Source organism: Ascaphus truei, chromosome 6 (genome assembly GCF_040206685.1).
Source record: "Ascaphus truei isolate aAscTru1 chromosome 6, aAscTru1.hap1, whole genome shotgun sequence".
Classification (NCBI taxonomy): domain Eukaryota; kingdom Metazoa; phylum Chordata; class Amphibia; order Anura; family Ascaphidae; genus Ascaphus; species Ascaphus truei.
In genome coordinates this window covers 127,292,988-127,312,615 of record NC_134488.1, presented here as the reverse complement: position 1 = coordinate 127,312,615, position 19,628 = coordinate 127,292,988, and the positions used below count along the sequence as shown (strand labels likewise).

The window sequence follows — 19,628 nt, the reverse complement described above, 5'->3', positions numbered from 1 at the left end:
TATATTATATTTCTCTTCCTTTTTTTCATTATTGTTAAAGCAGAGAAAGGGGGCTTTGTCGGAGCCAGATCCTGTGCAACAGATAGTGAAATTGTTGAGTAATTCCCGAAAAATGTAATCCTAAACCGTTAAAATGTTAATTGCTCACAGCAGCAATCACTTGAATTGTCCCCTTATCCCACCCACACTCCATGCAGCAGAGACAGGGAATGTAATGCCCATAAATGAAGCATATTCAGAGCTCAGGCTGCTCAGGCAAGACCTTGTACTGCTCACACATCCTTCTGTGAAACTGTGACCATGAGCTCCCTTCTCACATTCACCTGGGTCATTTCCGCTCTCATCGCTACAGGTGAGTGATTTCACTGACTGATGGTTAGGGGAATATGTCCAGTACGATGGAGTACCACTGCTTTTTATTTACAGACCCAGAGAACCCACTGCTAGATTTGCAGAACTTCCCATGCCATTTCCTCTTTAAAGCAGCCAAATTACATTCCCCCCTTCGTTTCCTTATTTTAAAATGTACAGCATGTTACATCGTATAATTATACATTCTTCCCTAAACTGGCAATCGCCTGGGGCTCCTGTAATACTGTAAAAATCCTGATTGTGTGCCTAACATAATGGCCACCTTTCCCGTATCAATCAATGAATCCTTCAGTAACTCGGCAAACACAATGTATCCTGATATTACCAAGGTAACATTATCTATTGTTACTATTTACAGCTCAAACAGCTGGGAATATTGGCAACAAATTATCATAAACAGGAAAGTGTAGCAAAGGTCTTGCACTGCTTAGGGGGTGGACAAAAACCTGCTAAAGAAATCAAAGGATGCTTAAAAACGTTAAAAATGGCATTGAGTTGAATAAAAAAAATTAAATAAAACCAGTCACTTATTTAATAATACAGAATTGATTTATTTGAAAACAAACATTTCACCTGTTTTGCTGCTTAAAGAAATAATGATTATATACAAAGCATCCAGCTTCCTATTTTACCACATGTTAATAACTAATTATAATTTTTATCCAAATGTTTAAAAGCTTTAACATTTCTTTAAAATCAGGTGTAAGACCCAAAATTCTATCCAAGTAATAAAATTAGCAATGTATTGAACCGACCCAACCTCATCGCGAAACACTTCAGTCCCCATGTCTGGTTTTTCTTTGTGCTGCCAGATACTGTAATCTATTTCTGCCCTGCCGGGCAAAGCGCACACACATGGAAATATGAGAACTAGATACACACGTGGGCTGTAAAAGGGATTCCAGTGCAGCTGGCACGAAGGTGGGTGCAGGGGCTTCTCAGTAACACACCCACTGACAGAAGTACCGGCAATTCCACCGCTCTGTGAGACACACTTTATTTTGTGACATTCCGAGTTGGTTATCTTTAGAATAACGGCTTTGCCGATCTTGGCTGCAGCTCTGTGAGGTTATTACTATGTACTTCCAGTGACACCCCATCTCTTTTATGTCAATACTATGATGACTTCTAAAAACATGATTAAAAAATACATGCGTTGCTGGACACTCTGGCAAGTATGGGTTAATAATGTGTAATCCGGACAAGCAGACACTTAAAGCAACAGAGTTACTTGAATTGGTGATCCCTAAAGCCTCGGTCCCAGTGTCTACTGCTGTGTTCGCTACGGCGTGCACTGCAGGAACAAGTTTTGTCCCTCAATGGGGCCGGTCCCAGTAGCTGCCTGTAAGCATTGGGAAGCGATCGTGATGCACTACCAGATTTTCTGCAGACAAGAATTGAGTTTCTATGGAGACGGAGCGCTGGTGACGGCGACGGTTCAGCCAATGAGGACGAACCAGCTGCGTGACGCATGGGCGTGTCCCCACCGCCTCCCCCTCCCCAGTTTGATCTCCTTCTCTTCCATTCAGTCCACCAGACAAATTTGTCATGAGGTGACTTGCAACTGACTTGCTCAGGCTGCCTCTCTACCCCCTGTCACATAAGCCCTTAGTAGCTACAGGCTGTGACAGGCTATCCTGTGGACATTGACCCCTCCCCTCATGCTGACTCTCTGAGTGACAAAAGTAGTGATGACTCAGGGTCTGTGTACAGCCAATCATGGTACAGACCTTGCGCTCTCCCCTTTTTTGGCGTCAGACAGGAAGTGCTAAATTGTAGTCAATCCAGGTCCTCCCCTCCTATGGGTGAAACATGTAAGTTCAGCTTTTCCCGGCTGGGAGTGAGCCAGGCCAGTCAGTACCTCCTGGGCTGACTGAGCCAAGAGAGATCAGAGAGGCCTCAAAACTAACAGAGAGCCCAGCACCATCCAGATGGGACCCTCTGTCATCAATCTGCATCCGCTGTATACCATCTGCAGTGACTGCCAAATAAAGCATCCCTTTCTCTGTACCTCTGCCTGAGTCTACAGTCTATTGGGCAGTGGTGTGAAAGAATTCTGCTTTGGTGGAGACTGTCTCTGGGAATACTGGAGCCCACTGAAGCTGGAGGCGCTGACACCCTGAGTTGAGCATCAAGATCATCAAAAGCCTGTAGCCACAGTACATCTTCCAGAGTGGGGGGGGGGGGAGGAACAGTGCTACACAGCTTTTTTAGTTTTTGTGACCGAGTCCATATTTGTATTTATTTTGTTTCAAAATGATCAGAAAATTACAAATATCTCGGGAGCGGGGGGTTCCCTGGAAGTTGGGGGACCATGAACTGCTGTTTCACTTCCAAAAAGCCTTTGCAAACATACAAGCTGGTATCTCGTGTGCTACAGGAAAATGAATCTGTAATTGCTATAGGAGTAAACAAAAGCCCAAGATGTTACTGCAATTAAAATGTTTGTTTTCTAAAAGTTAGAACCACCCCACACTATGGATCATTAGTTCTGCTACACCGGGACAGCACAACAAGGATTGACCCTTCCACAGACTGAGGAGTCCACAATGTGTTGTAGGTTCTGCCAACGATGAGGGTTTTATTTCTCTCTGCAAGAGTGAATGTGCAGCCAATTTTTGATGTCCTTTGATTCTGTTGCCACCCTGCTAAATTCCATCTCGGGGCAGCCCCCTCAGTGCTTTCTGGAATCTCACACTGAATCCTTTCTCACTGCAGGACATACATATCTGAGACAACGCCCCATGTTAAAGCAGAAGAGCAGGGTTGCAACTTCTTAAAGGAGAGAGAAATGCTCCCTAAATATTCCTTCATACAGTACAACCTATGCACAAAAGGACACGCCTCCTCATATATGCTCATTTTGAGTGACAGTGGGAGGTGGTGGAACTGTGTCTGACTATACCCAATCAGGGGTCAGACCTAGTGCCCTCGTCCTGGCTGTACTTAAGGGGATTGCGACCCAAATTCAGTAGGTGTTCCTTTCCCCACTGAGAGAGGCAGGTCACAAAGCAGAGTGCCTGAGATTGGGGCCTTCTCTGTTCCTCTTATCCTGGGGGAGAGTGAGTGTGCACTGTACCCTGGCTCCTGACAGAGGGGTTGGGAAGAGCTAGGACAGCTGCGGTGCCCTTGGCCATAGTGGTTGTCCAGGGACCATCCTTCAGCTGGATAGCTGATCCAGAGAGACTGTACTGGACAGACTACTGCCATGCTGTGAGTGCTGACCCAATAAAGACCGTTCCTCTTTGCATATACCTCCTGCCTGGTGTGTGATCTTACTGGGAGGAGATGGAATATTTCTATGGTAGGGGATCGCCTCCATACATCTGGAGCCTAAGGCAGATGGAGGCGCTGCACTGCTAGAGAACCATGTGGGGTATGTACCCCAGAAACCTGTCCTGTGTCCCTACAACCATCGGCAGATGACTCAGCCCTCCTGCTTACCAACAGGTAGCATGCACCACATACGTCTGTGCCCAGGACATACTTGAAAACGAGAGGTAACTCTCAATGTATTACTTCCTGGTAAAATATTTTATAAATAAAATAAATAAATAAATAAATAAATACGTCGTAATGGCCAAATCTCCCACGGGGTGGGGGAAACACCGTAACATGTATACTGAAGCACCCAATGCAAACTCCTTCAAATAACAAGCAGCCATCCGAAAACCACAAACCTTCTTACCCCCCTGCACCTTCTGTTTCCACTTACTCCTCCTTATAAATTTTAAGCTTGAGGGGGCAGGGCCCTCCTTATCCACTGTAACAACGTATGTTTATTTGATTATTTTCCTCCTCCAACCCTATTGTACTGCACAGATTTCGCTAACGATTTGTACTTTGGAGAAAAGTTTGTCCATCTCTAAAATAAAGTCATTTAAACTTGATTTTGTTTTCTCAGGAACCAATTTTCTCCACGTTTTTATTAATGTGTAAATGGCTGCAGGGGTGTATCCAAATGTGCTATTGTAGTTCAGGTTATATGATGCTCTGCAGACTTAAGAAAGGTCATTCAAGTTCAGATCCTAGAGTCTGAAACAGCCTGGCTATCTTTATTAATGCAGGCCACCATAAAAACGCTCTCACTATTACATACTCTGGTATCTAAACTGTGCCTTGGGTAATTGAAATAAAGTTGTTTATAAGCCCTGATATGTTTTTCCCTATAGTATAATGCTGAGATACACTATAGAAGCATGAGTGATGTCAGTTGTGCCCTTTTCAACAATTGCACAGTCATGCCAGGTGGTAAAGTCAAAGGTGAATTACTGGTATATATGCATGAGTTCTTATAGCTTAAACTAAAAACAAACATCCAAACCCAGTAAGAAAGACCTAATGGTCATATGTGTATGGTATATATCATCCATAATGGGAAGCAGTATTTGACATGTAGAGCATCAAGTATTTTTGATCTTCCTTCTTACAAGACCACGTACCGTACACACGAGTCTGCTACCATGTACATGCCATGTCTTGTATATAATGTATACCCTGCTCACTTATGTAACTGTATTATTTGTCATCTTAACTCTATGCCCAGGACATTCTTGAAAACGAGAGGTAACTCTCAATGTATTACTTCCTTGTAAAACATTTTATAAATAAAATAATAAATAAGTATCTGTATGTGAAATAACATAGTTACATAGTAGTTACATAGTAGATGAGGTTGAAAAAAGACTTCCGTCCATCAAGTTCAACCTATGCTATATTTAGACAACAGATACTTTATCTTATATCTATACTTATTGATCCAGAGGAAGGCAAACAAAAAACCCCATTAAGGGGAAAAATTAATTCCTTCCTGACTCCAAGAATTGGCAATCGGATTATTCCCTGGATCAACATCACCTTCCCATGTATACTTATTTGGTATATCCCTGTATACCTTTTCCATCTAAAAAGATGTCCAACCTTTTTTTGAACAAATCTATTGTATCTGCCATCACAGTCTCTATGGGTAATGAATTCCCCATTTTAACTGCCCTTACTGTAAAGAACCCTTTCCTTTGTTGCTGGTGAAATTTCCTTTCCTCCAACCTTAAGGGATGGCCCCGAGTCCTTTGTACTGGCCGTGGGATGAATAGTTCTTTTGAAAGCTCCTTGTATTGTCCCTGAATATATTTGTATATAGTTATCATATCCCGTCTTAGACGCCTCTTTTCTAATGTAAATAAATCTAATTTAGCTAGCCTCTCCTCATAAGTTAGATTGTCCATCCCCTTTATTAATTTGGTGGCTCTTCTCTGCACTCTCTCTAGTTCCATAATGTCTTTTCTTAGGATTGGTGCCCAAAATTGTACTCCATATTCAAGGTGTGGTCTTACTAATTTTCCTAACTAATAATTCCACATTTTAACTGCCCTTACTGTAAATAACTTTTTCCTTTGTTGCTGGTAATATCTCCTTACGGGATGTGTAATCTGTACTGCCCTTGGGAAGAATAGTTCTCTGAAAGACTATATAGTTATCATATCCCCTCTTAGATTCCACTTTTCTAATGTAAGCAAATCTAATGTAGATAGCTTCTCCTTAGAAATCAGATTATCCATCCCCTTTATTAATGTAGTGGCTCTTTTCTGCACTCTCTCTAGTTCCATAATGTTTTTTTCTATGGACTGGTGCCCAAAATTGTACTCCATATTCAAGGTGTGGTCTTACTAATGCTTTGTAAAGGGGCATCATTATGTTTACTTCCCTTCCATCCACTGCCCATTTGATGCAAGATAAGATCTTGTTTGCCTTTGCAGCTACTGCATGACATTGGGCACTATTGCTAAGCCTGCTGTCTACAAGCACTCCTAAATCCTTCTCCATCAAGGATTCCCCCAATATATCTCCATTTAATTTGTAAGTCGCCTTTTTATTCTTGCATCCCAAATGCATAACCTTACATTTATCTGTATTAAACCTCATTTGCCATTTAACCTGCCCACGTTTCCAGTCTCTCCAAGTCCTTCTGAAGAGAAATTACATCCTGCTCTGATTCTATTACCTTACACAATTTAGTATCATCAGCAAAGATGGAGACTTTGCTCTCGATCCCAACCTCAAGGTCATTAATAAACAAGTTAAAAAGCAGGGTCCCAGTACCGATCCCTGAGGTACTCCACTCACGACTTTAGCCCAACCTGAAAAAGTTCCATTTATGACAACCCTCTGTTGTCTGTCCTTTAACCAGTTTTCAATCCAGGTGCATATTTTCCAGTCCAATTTTCTTTATTTTGTACACCAACCTCTTGTGTGAAACCGTATCAAAAGCCTTTGCAAAATCTAAGTAGACCACATCAACTGCACACAAAATACTTGTGTAACACATAGTCTCTCCCCCCCCCCCCCTCCTCCATCCCCCCTGGGAGATTTTGCTGCTACATGGAGTGTGGTGGTGCATACCTGCTGGCTCACAGTAGATCTGAGTCTCCCGCATGGTAGTTGGGGATATCAGAACAGTCTCTGGGGTAATAACTGATTTGTACTCACGGTGACAGCGCCTACATCTCTTGCAGGCCCCAGGGATGTGGGGAGCAATCCCTGCAGGATAACTGCTTTACCCTTCCCCTGATAGATTGCTGTCTCAGGCAGGAAGGTATAGTAAAACAGGAACACACTTTATTGCACACTGCAGATCTTACAGCATTCACAGCAGCTAGCAGTTCTTAGGGCCTTCACCCTCAGGATGTACCCTGGACCTTCACTCCAAGCCAAGGGCACTTGAAGCAGTCCTAGCTCATCCCTTACTCCCTGGTGAAGTGAGGAACAGTGTCCCACTCCACTCCCCTAAGGGAGAGAGTAGAAACTAGCAGAGCCCTGCACAGTTATTTGGGTAGACCAGCCTCTCTCAAGGGTAGAGGCACAACTGCTGAATTTGGTAGTGCAGCCCCTTAAGTACAGGAAAAGCAGGAACCAGGTCTGAGTCCTTGATTGGACACAAGGCCTGGTTGCACCGCCTCCCCTGTGACTCACTGAAGTTGCTGGGGGTGGGGGAACCCCCAGGATCAGTCCTGGCAGGCCTGCGTTTACCAGGGCTTACTGCCAGGAGAAGGGCAGACTGGTAGCCAGAAACCAGCCCTGGCTACACTTGATAGTCTAATAAATGATTTATTGAGCTAATAAGACCGCACAGAATATATGCTGCAGTGCGTACGCACACACCAGCCCTCTTGCTTGCATGTATACCAACAAGACAGATTGCAAGCTATAAATATACGTTCTCTAAAACACCCCTAGAACAGCCCCAGCCAATAAGGTTGATCTTCGTTATGCCATGTCCGTATTTCTTGCAGTGTCAGCAGAAACTCCTTTTTACAGGTCTCTGTTGACCATGAAATAACAATCCATAAACCTCCTTTATTCTCCCTCTGACCAACATACTTTTACAAAAGAGTAGGGGGTGGGGGGGTGTCTCTTGTCCATGCATATATTTACAGTACCTGTGTCTTTTTATCTACAAGAAATGTATATCATGTAGCAGACTATTCTTTGTCAGAGGAAGCAATACATGTTTCATTAGGAAATTGAAAAGTAATATCTTCCCCTCTCCACTGCTTTCTCCCCCCCTCCCCCCCTCCTTCCCCCCCCTCCCCCCCCTTTCCCCCCCCCCCTCCCCCCAAAGTCAAACAAAATGATCGCGGTCACTGCATGCTTATAGAATGTTCAATAATGCAGATTCTGCAATCAAAGTGAAACATGTACTGTAGATTCACTTTAAAGTTTAGAGGGGAGATATTGTTCATTTGAGTGACCTTTTGCAGAGGTGAAGAGGTGGGACAGCTTGTGAGCCGTGTGTTAACCCTTGTCGCGTGCTCGCCGGTGTGCGGCATGTGACACATTGCTTCTTCCAAATCAGACGTCTCTGCTTAATGTCTTCTTCCCCATATCTGTTCCGTTTTGTAACATCTTCAGTTATACGTTTGCTGATTAATCTTGCACAACTCTAAATATTCGGTTCCTGTTCTTGCATTTTGGGATTGCTTAATTTCTTGTTTAATTTTGCCTTTCTCATCAGATATATTTTCTTATCCTGTTGGCAGTTCCGTGTGTGTGTGTGGGGGGGAAGGGTCACTTTCAACTACAATCTTCACAATAATAATTGTTAGAGTCCTCCTGTATTTTGACCACGCTGAAGTGATCTCTGCCATATCTACAATACTACTTGCTCAGCACGGACTATAAGATCATAGCCAATGCGGTCTCGCTGAGGCTTAAGGGTAAGCTAGCAGAGGTTATTCCCCCCAACTGAAGACGGTCATTCAAGAGTGAGGCAGATATCTTTGTTACAATTGTTTATTCTTCAGAGACAGAGAGCATAGTGCAGGTATACAGGTTCAGAGCGGAGAACTAATCGGTATAATGGTATTTGCTGGTTCTGTTCTTTCTAGGCAACTTTTTTTTACTATAACCAGCTATATGTGGCAGTTGCTCCTTTTTCACACGATCAACCAGATAACACATACAGCAAGAATACAACGTGTTTTTGGCTAGCTGTTCTCTTAGACATTCCTGGTAGAACAATGATTTTTTTTATCTCCCAGACATCCTTGTGTGATGTCAACTGATACAATCAATCTCCTGTTCTGAAAAAAAAACTCCTTTTTTTTCCAGACTGATTATTATTTGTATCTAAAAAACACCTTTATTACCCTTCAAATATTTCTACTTTCTAAAGATGCTCTTGTAGAATTTCAGCACAAATGAAAAAAAATCTTAATTATAAGTACCAAGGTTTATACAACATAAACAAAAGGGAAGATTAGAAAGACTAAATGGATTGCGGAATTGCATGAGACCTTTCTACACCGACCAGTCCTTTACTGTCCCAGACCGGACCATTCATAACAATATCTTTCTAGTCCTGATCCTGCTGCACTATGCGGAGAGGACTGGTCTGTCACATTCCTTATCCCTGGTTCAGGAGAAGGCTTTGGCCCATATTTTGTGGGCCTTCTCTGGACGCTGCACAACCTCTACAAAAATGTCTGTTAAAGATTAATTGGTTCTGACAGCATCTTTTTGCATTTGGTCAGGGAGTACATCCGGGCAACTCTATTCACAGTCCATATAGCCCTTCCTCTGCCTAGTAAGGAAGAAACTCACTGGGCTGTTGGTGTGGGAGCCTTGCATGCAAGTAGTCCTGTCACTATATGCTGATATGCTTCTTGTGGCCCAGGACCTAGTTGATCTAGACCAAGTACCAAGAGTATTACACAGCGCCCTCTTCAGGTAGGATCAACTGGTCCATGTGCTCCTGTCTTTGGTGTGTCCTTTGCAGTTAGACTCCTTGCCCCTTCATGCTATAATATCTTGTCTGGCTGTCCTCTGCAAGCTAGCTAAATTAGATGTGTTTACATTAGAAAAGAGCCATATACGAGGGGATATAACTAGTTACAAATATATTTGGGGACAATACAGGGAGCTTTCAAAAGAACTATTCATCCCAAGGGCAGTACAAAGGAAAGGAGATTTCACCAGCAACAAAGGAAAGGGTTCTTTACAGTAAGGGCAGTTAAAATGTGGAATTCATTACCCATGGATACTGTGATGGCAGATACAATAGATTTGTTCAAGAGAAGGTTGGGCATCTTTTTAGAAAGGGAAGGTCTAAAGGGATATACCAAATAAGTTAACATGGGTGGAATGTTGATCCAGGGAGTAATCTGCCAATATTTGGAGTCAGGAAGGAATTTATTTTTTCCTTTATGCGATATCCTTAGATATTTCACTGGGGTCTTTTGTTTGCCTTCCTCTGAATCAATGATACTGTAAGTACGGATATAGGATAAAGTATCTGTCTTAAATTTAGCATAGGTTGAACTTGATGGACGCAAGACTTTTTTCAACTTCTACTATGTATCAGCGGATCATCGGACTATAGACCTGTAGGGATGGGTTGTCAGACTACAGTACGGAGTGGTGGATTTTCTAAAGATTCTGGAATATAAGGGCCCTTGTGTAACATCTGTCTTTTGTCATTACATATGTTCTGCCACACTGCCCACATCCTTTCCCACTATTTTCCTGCTTTCTGCAGTCATTTGCAATTTGTACATATTGTTCTACACCTTCACTTCCTTTTTTTTTTTTTAAGGTCTGATACCCCAAGAGATCCAGAACAAACTTCCCTAAAGGCAGAGCCGCATTCAGTCTGATTATATGAAGACACAACTCATATATTACACATATTGTACATTTACACCTAAATATAGTGAAAGGTTACACAGATCAAAAACCTTATTGAGAAGAGATCCCTAAAATGCACACCTAGAAGTAAAGGCCGGTCAGCGGGTAGGTGATATAACCCAACAAATATCCTAAAGGTGTAAAGAATGGCGGCGAATACTTTAGAAGAAAATAATGGATGTAGATAATAACAGTATAATATTTCCAAAATGCTTGGGCTTTACTAAAGGAGACCCTAAATGTGGGGGGGGGGGGGGGGGGGGAAATCTTATGGTACAGATCAAATGAAATCTAAGGTTTCACATTAGATTGGTGAGTTTCCCAGCTGTAAAACGAAGGCAACTCTAGAGCTGAACAATTGCCCCAGGTTTATTAAAGACCTTCTAGAATACAATGGGATTTTGTACTTGGATAAATGTGGTGCAGCTTTTTAGCACATGGGAGACTGATACATGGCCCCAAAGGTTAGGAAAAGGAGTGAGCCACGTAACATTGAAAATCCTTCATCAGTTTGCATACTGTATAATGTACACAGCTTTGCTCTCAACTGGAGAATATTTGGCAAGGGATGTTAATAATTTGATATGACCCAGCCATTTACTGAGCCTTCAACTAATGACATTTTTATTTATTTTTCAGGTTATTCTCTCTCATGTAAAGTGTGTCTGAGTACCGATCATACATCCTGCACCGGCGACTCTACGATCTGCTCTGCTGGGAAAGTTTGCATGTCTTCATACACCGTAACTACAGCACGTATGTTGTATATGTCACGTTACTTTAAAGTAGTATTAATCTTTTATTTCAGAGGGGGAAAAAATTGGATACATTTCAAATTGTCAGTGGGAGATAGACAGAAAATGTTAAGTTACAGTGAGAGCTCTTAGCGATCGCTCTAGTTTCTCAAAGCCCTGTAACAGAATAATAATCCGAGCCGTAGCACAGCTCTGAGGAAATAGTTAGGGCCAAATGACATAAAGTCAGGGCCGCCAACAGGGCGGGACAAAAGGTACTGGCGTCCCAGGCCCCATGGGTTAGGGAAGCCCGGGCCCCCTGCGCGGCCGGGCGCCAGTTAATTTAATGTAAAAAAAAGAAGGGTGTTCGGCCTGCCTGCCTGTGGGCCCGCTCCCCCTGCTCCCAACATGGGACGGAGGGGAAGCGCCAACCCGGTTTCCCCCGCGCATGCTCCAATCCAGCTTCCACCGTGTGCACCTCCTGCCCCAGCCCAACAGTCTCGCCCCCCCAGCTTCCAACGCGCCCCCCTGGCCCACCTCCCGTGCACCCTTTGAGCCCACCTCCTGCGCCCCTCTCCCCCTAGCCCGCCTCCCGCCCCGGGCAGCTGCCACGGGATATCGGGGGCAGGGGGGGAAGCGTCTGTCGGCAAGGAAGCAGGAAGCAGCACCCACCCAATCAAGGTAAGTCACCCACCCCACCCAGTCACTCAACCCACCCAGTCACCCACCCAGTCACTCAACCAACCCACCCAGTCACCGTCACTCACCCAGTCACTGTCACCCACCCAGTCATTCAACCCACACACCCAGTCACTGTCACCCAGTCACTATCACCCACCCAGTCACGAACCCACCCGCCCCCACCCATCGAGTCAGTCACTAACTCACCCACCCAGTCACTGTCACTCAGTGTCACCCACTGTCACCCACCCAGTCACTCAGTCAAGTCACTAAAGTCACTAACCCACCCACCCACTTAGTCACTCACCCACCCACTCAGTCACTCAGTCACCTACCCAGTCACTGTCACCCACCCAGTCATCCACCCAGTCACTGTCATCCACTCAGTCACTGTCACCCACCCACTGTCACCCACTCACCCTCCCAGTCACCCAGGCAGGCAGTCACCTGTCTTTTGTTGAAAATAATGTAATGTAATGTTTTTTTCTGTATCACAATAAGAAAACAGTTAAGTAAAAGTTGTGCGCTAAAACACATTTTTCCGTGGTAGGTGCGCTATGGGTTGGGGGGGGGGGCTGCTCCTTTCATTTGTCCTGGGCCCCATGATTTCTGCTGGCGGCCCTGTATAAAGTACGTAGCCATGTTGATGGGTGTCCGCATTAATCTTGTGGAAGGAAGCGTTAACCATTTCACTATCAAAGTGGGTAAAAGTTATGTGCTGTACCTTTGTCAGTTAATAGGAATAATATCTTCTTACTTTGTCTACAGCCGATCACGAGGTAAATACAATCTTTGTCAGATCATGTGAGTTACAAAGAGAGTGTGGCATGTCCGGGAGTATTAACATTCCTGACGGCAAGATCAAGATGGGAACCACCTGTTGTACCAGTGACAACTGCACTCCTCCCATACCCACCTGTAAGTGCCTCTCTCTTTGTTCACTTTACCTCCAAGAATCCACCAATCTCTGTCATATTTACAACTTTCCCTTCTCTTATACCACCTGTCATTGGATGCCTGGTTGTTGTGTTTATTTACAGAACCTAAATGCTGTCCCTGAACCTGTTACTTTACAAATTCTGTGTAATTCACCCTGTTTATTGCTGTTTTTATTTCCTTTATTTATTACAATATGGGTTTATCATGACTAATGTCAATCCACTCATCTCACTGGTTAATTACACAATTTCAGAATATACTTGCTGTCTCATAGACATTTCGGATAATTGTAATTTTAACTGTGCAGTGTTTTACACTAGTACACATTGTAATCTCCCTGCACAGGTACTTCTCGCTGTCACACTATATATAGTGCACTGCTATTGTACTGCAAGGTCAATGCCCGTGTTTTCAAACTATAGTATTAGGATTACATTATACGTGCACAGCTATTTATATCAATCTTTGATATCACAATATACTGTAAGGGCCAGAGGGTAATCTTAAATGAACTAGTTTTTTTTGCTGGTGTTATTATTCTTTATCCTTTTATCATGGTAAATTTACTGCAAAAGAAAATGCACATTGATTTAACAAAAGTCATCAATCTAATGGTGAGTGCTACAGCCAGATATAGAAATAATTGCAGAGCGAGATTCTATATAAGCTTAAAGCAATAAGCAATAAAAATGAGTAAAGGCGGCCTCAGGAGCAGGGGTGCGCAAACTTTTCAGTCTGCCCCTCCCCCCCCCCCACTTACCTGGTGTCCAGCGTCTTCTGACATCACAACGTCATGTGACCCCGCAGCGTCATTTGATGCCACGTTACCATGGCGACGTGTTGCTGGAAGCCGCCGGAGACCAGGAAAGGGCAGTTGGAGGCCTCGCGCGTGCTCCCTGTCAATTTAAGCGCCTCGGGGAAGAGTGCAGGGCCTCTAACTGCCACGCGCCCCCCAGTTTGCGCACCCCAGGCGTTAGAGGGTCCACCTAAGGGAACCAGGAGAATGCAAAAATATCCATGGGGTGGGGGTGGGGGGAGGGGAGAAGAAAGAGTCTCTCGTATTCGGTGCGCAAGGGCAACTATATGTGCTAGCAATATATGTAAAGTGGGTGCTAATGACCCATCAGACAAGACATCTTTGATGGTGGTAGCAATGGAGGTGACATAAGGGATGACCACAAGGATATAGCTATATTTCTAGCACATACAGTACAGAGAGTTGCCCCTCACAATAGAGTTGTTGCACTGAATAAGGGACTCGGTCTCCCTCTCTCCCCCTCTCCCCCCCCCCACAAGGAGCTGAACCGGGTTGAGTGTAGGTCATTGTTTTTATTCGAAAACACAAACAAAAATGTACTGCTCACTAGTAGTAATTCAAGTAATAAGTAAATATGAATTGCGCCCAACAAGTGCCTAGATTGGCACTGGGTGCATCAGATGAGCTAATAAAATGTATATCAGAAATTAGAGGGAAAGGTGTGTTGTCACCATCTCTCTACCTTGGAGCTCATTGATAGATGCACTCCGGGGCTATTAAAACGTAACATTTATTGGGTATACAACTAAAATAAAGTCTACATACATGAAATTCTAAAATTGGATAGTGTGTGATTAAATAAAAATATATAGGGTGCCAATGAGGCAGGGGTGGTAGAGTTGAGCTAAAGGTGTATTGCCAAATCAGGGCTGACTACCATGATTGGAAGATAGGTGTCTTTAGGTGGCAAAAATTGCACACATATCATGTGATAGGGTAACTGAACCTCAAGGGTGCCTCTGCAATATGTAGCTGTTGTATGTTCTGCTCCTGCTGATATAGAATGTAGTCCCTAGCACAGCGTGATCGGTATTGTAGTCAGCCCTGCCTCGTTCCCACCCTATATATTTTTATTTAATCACACACTATCCAATTTTAGAATTTCATGTATGTAGACTTTATTTTAGTTGTGTACCCAATAAATGTTACGTTTTAATAGCCCCGGAGTGCATCTATCAATGAGCTTCGAGTTAGAGAGATGGTGACAACACACCTTTCCCTCTAATTTCTGATAATCATTGTTTTTATTCACTGATTCACTGAACCACTCCTTTCCCAATGGTGTCACTGCGTGAAATGAAAGCCCGTCTTCTGCTGAAGTATAACGTCCCGCGTGTTCTCTGCTCTGTGCTGCAGGATTCCTGGTCCTAGGCAAATGCTGCAAAGTAGTGTACATGTAACACCTAAACACGGGGCATCTTCTTCCAACGCATTCATTAGAGTGAGGCAAATTGCACATGAAGCTTAATTATCACGGACATGAAGTGCTCACAAAATTAGGGCAAATATAAATATTCATAGCATCCGATTCCCTTCCTCTTCCTCACTTATAGTGCCAGCTGATAACGATGTAATGAATGGAGTGACGTGCCGAACCTGCGCCTCTGCAGACTCGAACTGGTGTTACACTTCGGATACCATGGAATGTACTGGGAACGAGAAGATGTGCCTTCTCCAAACTACAGAAATGTCAGGTAATCACAATAGGGGTTTATTCACTATTACTGCCATTTCACTCCTCTCATTGGTTCATTACACTATAGGCACATTGCTCTCTCATTGCACTAAGTTACACTGTAATGTCATGTACTACTGTAGGTATTTTTATTTATCCGGTGATAATAATGTACACCGCACTTAGACCATTAAAATAAAGAGAATTATGCTTCACCCCCCCCCCCCAAATCAGCAGAACAACAAAAACTAAACTGACATTCCTGCCCCATAGAGCTTGCACTGTAAGGAATCCGACTTCACAGACCTTTAATACTGCTTTCTATACTGCAGAAACATTGTTCACTTATTGAAATATTTAAGTGTACTGTAGTAATACACGCTAACCATAATAAACCAATCCCATCTGTCTCCCTGCCTCACTATAAGGCTGAGTCCATGGTGACTCAGCCCGTGCGGAGGCGCGCTGAGGCTGACCCGCTTTCCCTGGCCGTGGTTAGCGCGCCGTTCGGGGGCGTGTCGGGTTGCGGGCCAGTGACGTCATGGAGCTGGTTCGCGCAAATTTAAAATTTTCTTAAGACCTACGCTTCCGCAAGTCTACCAAAGACGCTCTCATTGCGGCTGAGGGGCTCACTTGTAAGTGAGAGCGCGCCTCAGCACGGCGCGCTGACCATGTCCGAGGCCTAATACTCCACCGCTTCGCTGTCATACCTCGTAGTAACACTGAAATTGTACGCCTTGCTCATAACGGATTTTGACATACTGGACACCGCTGGGCTTATTGAGGTGTTAACATTTATTTTTTTATTATTATTTAAATAACTTTTTTTTGATCCACAATCAATGACATTTCCTGAAGAATATGGCAAATCTTAGAATTGCTTTATAGTTATTTGTAGCCTAATATTGCTTTACTGGCAATAAGAAGCCTTTTTTCTTAAATTTAATTTTTTTTGGTGCATTTCCTAAAATTGCTGCTAGATTTCGATTTTCTTCAATGTAAGCTGGACACGTCTGTGCAGTCAAAGTAGTACTGTACTCCTCCCTTTCTTGTCCTCACATCTGATCCATGCTGCTCACTGCTTATTTTCTTGTACTGTACACTGAGGTTAGAGGAATTACACTCCTACAGATAAAACACGGGCTCCTGTGATGAGGCACAATGACGACTTGATGCATTTATAACAGTGCCATCCTAAGGCATCAGCTAATCGGGCAATAGCCCAGGTCCTCGAACCTTTCAAGGGCTCCACAAATACTATAATCCAAAATTTCATTTTACATTTGTACTGAATGAGGCAAATGTTACTTAATAATGTTTTTTTTTGTCTTTTTTTTTCAGGGAAAAGGTAGTTTGATGAATTTGTCAATTTCAATTAAAAAATAATAATAATAATAAAACAACGACTCACAGCAAACTAGATACATCTTTAAAACAATAAAAAAGAGGTAGCTCAGCACAGAGTGCCTGCACATGGATTTACTCTTTTAAAGAGACGCGTAGATGAATCAAATACGGGTGCGCCGACGAGTATTCTAAAACTTGCCCTGGAAAATTTGGGGCTATAACCAACAAGGTACATGCTGGGTACATGCTAGGTACATGCTGGGTACATGCTGGGTACATGCTGGGTACATACTGCAACATTTCAGTGACATTTCTGCAGAGACTAATGGCCCATCAGATTAACACAGCAGGGGTCCCAGGCAGTCCCATTCAGTTTGAATGGGACTGCCAGGGACCCCAGCTGTTAATCCGATGGGCCATTAGTCTGTCTGCAGAAATGTCAATGAAACATTGCAGCATGTACCCAGCATGTACCCAGCATGTACCCAGCATGTACCTGGGTCTTGTTGGTGATTGCCCCAGATTTGTTTTAGAATACTCGTCGGCGCTACAGTATTTGTAATTGTAGAGTTTCACTAAGGTTTGAATGTTCAATAAAGACGTACTGTATTTCTATTTGAAATGTAACCTGTTGTGGATCAGGCCCCCAATTTACACTTGGCCCGTGGGCCCACAGTTCTTAAGATGGTTCTGAATTATACATCTTTTAATGCACATTGTACAGTAATTGTCCTTTTTCTCACTCGATTAGTTACATTGTAAAGTCAAATTCTACATTGTCTATGCAGAGAACTTACAATGCAATCTTCTCTACACAGGGACCACATTCATTAGTAAAGCATCTCTGGGCCTTCAGGCAACAAGAGATTTAAACTAAATATACTGTACAGGACACACTCCACTGGGGTCAAACTGAAAGGATATGGTGAAGCTGCTCACTCACTGCACTGGAGTTACTGTCATTTCTCTTCTGTACAGGTTCCATATCCCATATATCGGCCCTTCGTGGTTGTGCCACTAAAAGTGTCTGCGATATTGGTGATCAACATGTGAGCGGCGATGGTATAACCATAAAGTTAACACACACATGCTCCAGTGGAAGTGTTGGTCTCCACCCAGGATTTTTCTTGCCGGCTGTTGTGGCTCTTATGCTGATTAAACTTTTGTCTTAGTGCAATTTGAAATAAGGCTATGAGATGTCTTCTCCCCCCCCCTCCCCTGTTACCCACTGATAATGTGTAACGATCTTTGTACATGCAGATGAAATATTATATTTTAATAGGTTACTCCTGCAATTGTTAGGATTACAGACATACAGTATATGGACGTTAACCTGAAATAGGTTAAAACCGTTGTTTTCAACACTGTAAGAACTGTGGAACTGCTTAAAAATGTATTGTGACACTGGGGACACATCCTTTGTATGTAAAAAAAATTATAGCTGTGGTTTTGTTTTTTGTAATTAACAGCTTCCTATATTTTATGTACTAACAATTGTTGGATTATAAAAAGTAAAATATCTGCCATTGTCAGAGGTTTCCTGAGAAATAGCAATCAGCATGGTTACAAGGGCAGCAATGCCAATTAGAATCTAAAGCACCCAGCTCCAAGCCGATCCCTGCCGGCATAAGGCAGTTTTCCGTGGAAAAAGGGTTTTAAGCATCCTAGTACAAAGCAATTTGCGCGCAAACCGAAATGTAATATCCAATATCACGTGTGCGAGGGTAAAAAAAATAAGCAAGGAGGTAAAGTTAGAACGCATGACTGGCTCTTTCCGCACATCACCCATACAAAATCTGATCATTGTTTCACTGGGTGTAGTACCAAGGAAATTAAGTTAATTCAACATCTGTCACATCCCTGGGGTAAGGCCAATAGAGGCGCAATCGATCAGCAAACGTGCTGGGTCCAGTACCAATCATTTTGTTATGCCATAGTGTGATGGTGAAGGGGTACCCGGGCCATTAATAAAGGTATTTGGCCCGGCTGGGTGCCCCTGTGCGTAATTGAGGAATTGTGAGTGTCAGCTCTTCAACCCAATCATGGCATGTAACTGCATGTATAATAAAGATGTATGTGTGGTTTTACTGTTCCAGGAGTGCCAACCAGCGGAAATGTGCAGGGCGTGAGTTTCAGGGGTGATTTTATGGTAAAATGTTGTCAGGGTGTGTTTGGGTAGAAGGGGGCCAGTGTTGCGGGTTACCCCGAAACATGCACTCAAGAATCCCCGCCTCCCTCCCCCCCCAGATTCCTGAGGACATGAGGAACACAGACCACCGGATAAAATCCTCCCTAGAAAGCAGTTTGCAGCTCACCGCCAAATCTCCCTGCTTCAGCACAGACCAGGGCAGTAAGACCGGGCAGGGAACTGGGTTACATTACAGGTCCCGGTATAAGCCCAAACCCCAGAACCCAGTGGTGGGTTCCGTACATCTCTCACCAGGTATAAGGAGAAGAGAGTTATAGGGGTTTTAAGTTAAAGTGTAGAGTGTCAGCTCTGCGACCCAGTGATGACTGTAATTGTATTAAAAACTGTCTGTGTGTCTCCCACATAAATAAAGTGCACACTGAATTGTTTGGCGAAATAAAGTATATATTACCCATATCAGACTGATGAAGCAACTCAGCGTACAATGTATATTCAGCCAATATACAGTATGGATAGTATGTTAAAGTAACAACCTCTATCTAATTGGAGGATTTACACCTATGTGTGGATATAAAACCCCTAGTCGCAACAGTTCCAATAGTGATACACGCCATACACGCAGACTGTATCAGGCCGGCTACGTGACAAACATCTTATGAGTATCATAGGGAGAGCCGGTTTAGGCTATTTGACAGCAGTAAACTACTGACACCAAGTTTGTTGCACCGTGTA

General features: G+C 43.4%; 1 protein-coding gene across 1 annotated transcript; it reads left to right on the top strand.

Moving 5' to 3' along the window:
• The first annotated feature begins 200 nt into the window (after window positions 1–200).
• LOC142497874 (phospholipase A2 inhibitor NAI-like) lies at window positions 201–19,355 on the top strand. Its single transcript, XM_075606273.1, has 5 exons — window positions 201–352; window positions 11,194–11,310; window positions 12,738–12,887; window positions 15,279–15,419; window positions 17,726–19,355. The coding sequence occupies exons 1-5, from the start codon at window positions 301–303 to the stop codon at window positions 17,917–17,919; spliced, it is 654 nt and encodes a 217-aa protein (XP_075462388.1). The 5' UTR covers window positions 201–300; the 3' UTR covers window positions 17,920–19,355.
• Window positions 19,356–19,628: the final 273 nt, after the last annotated feature.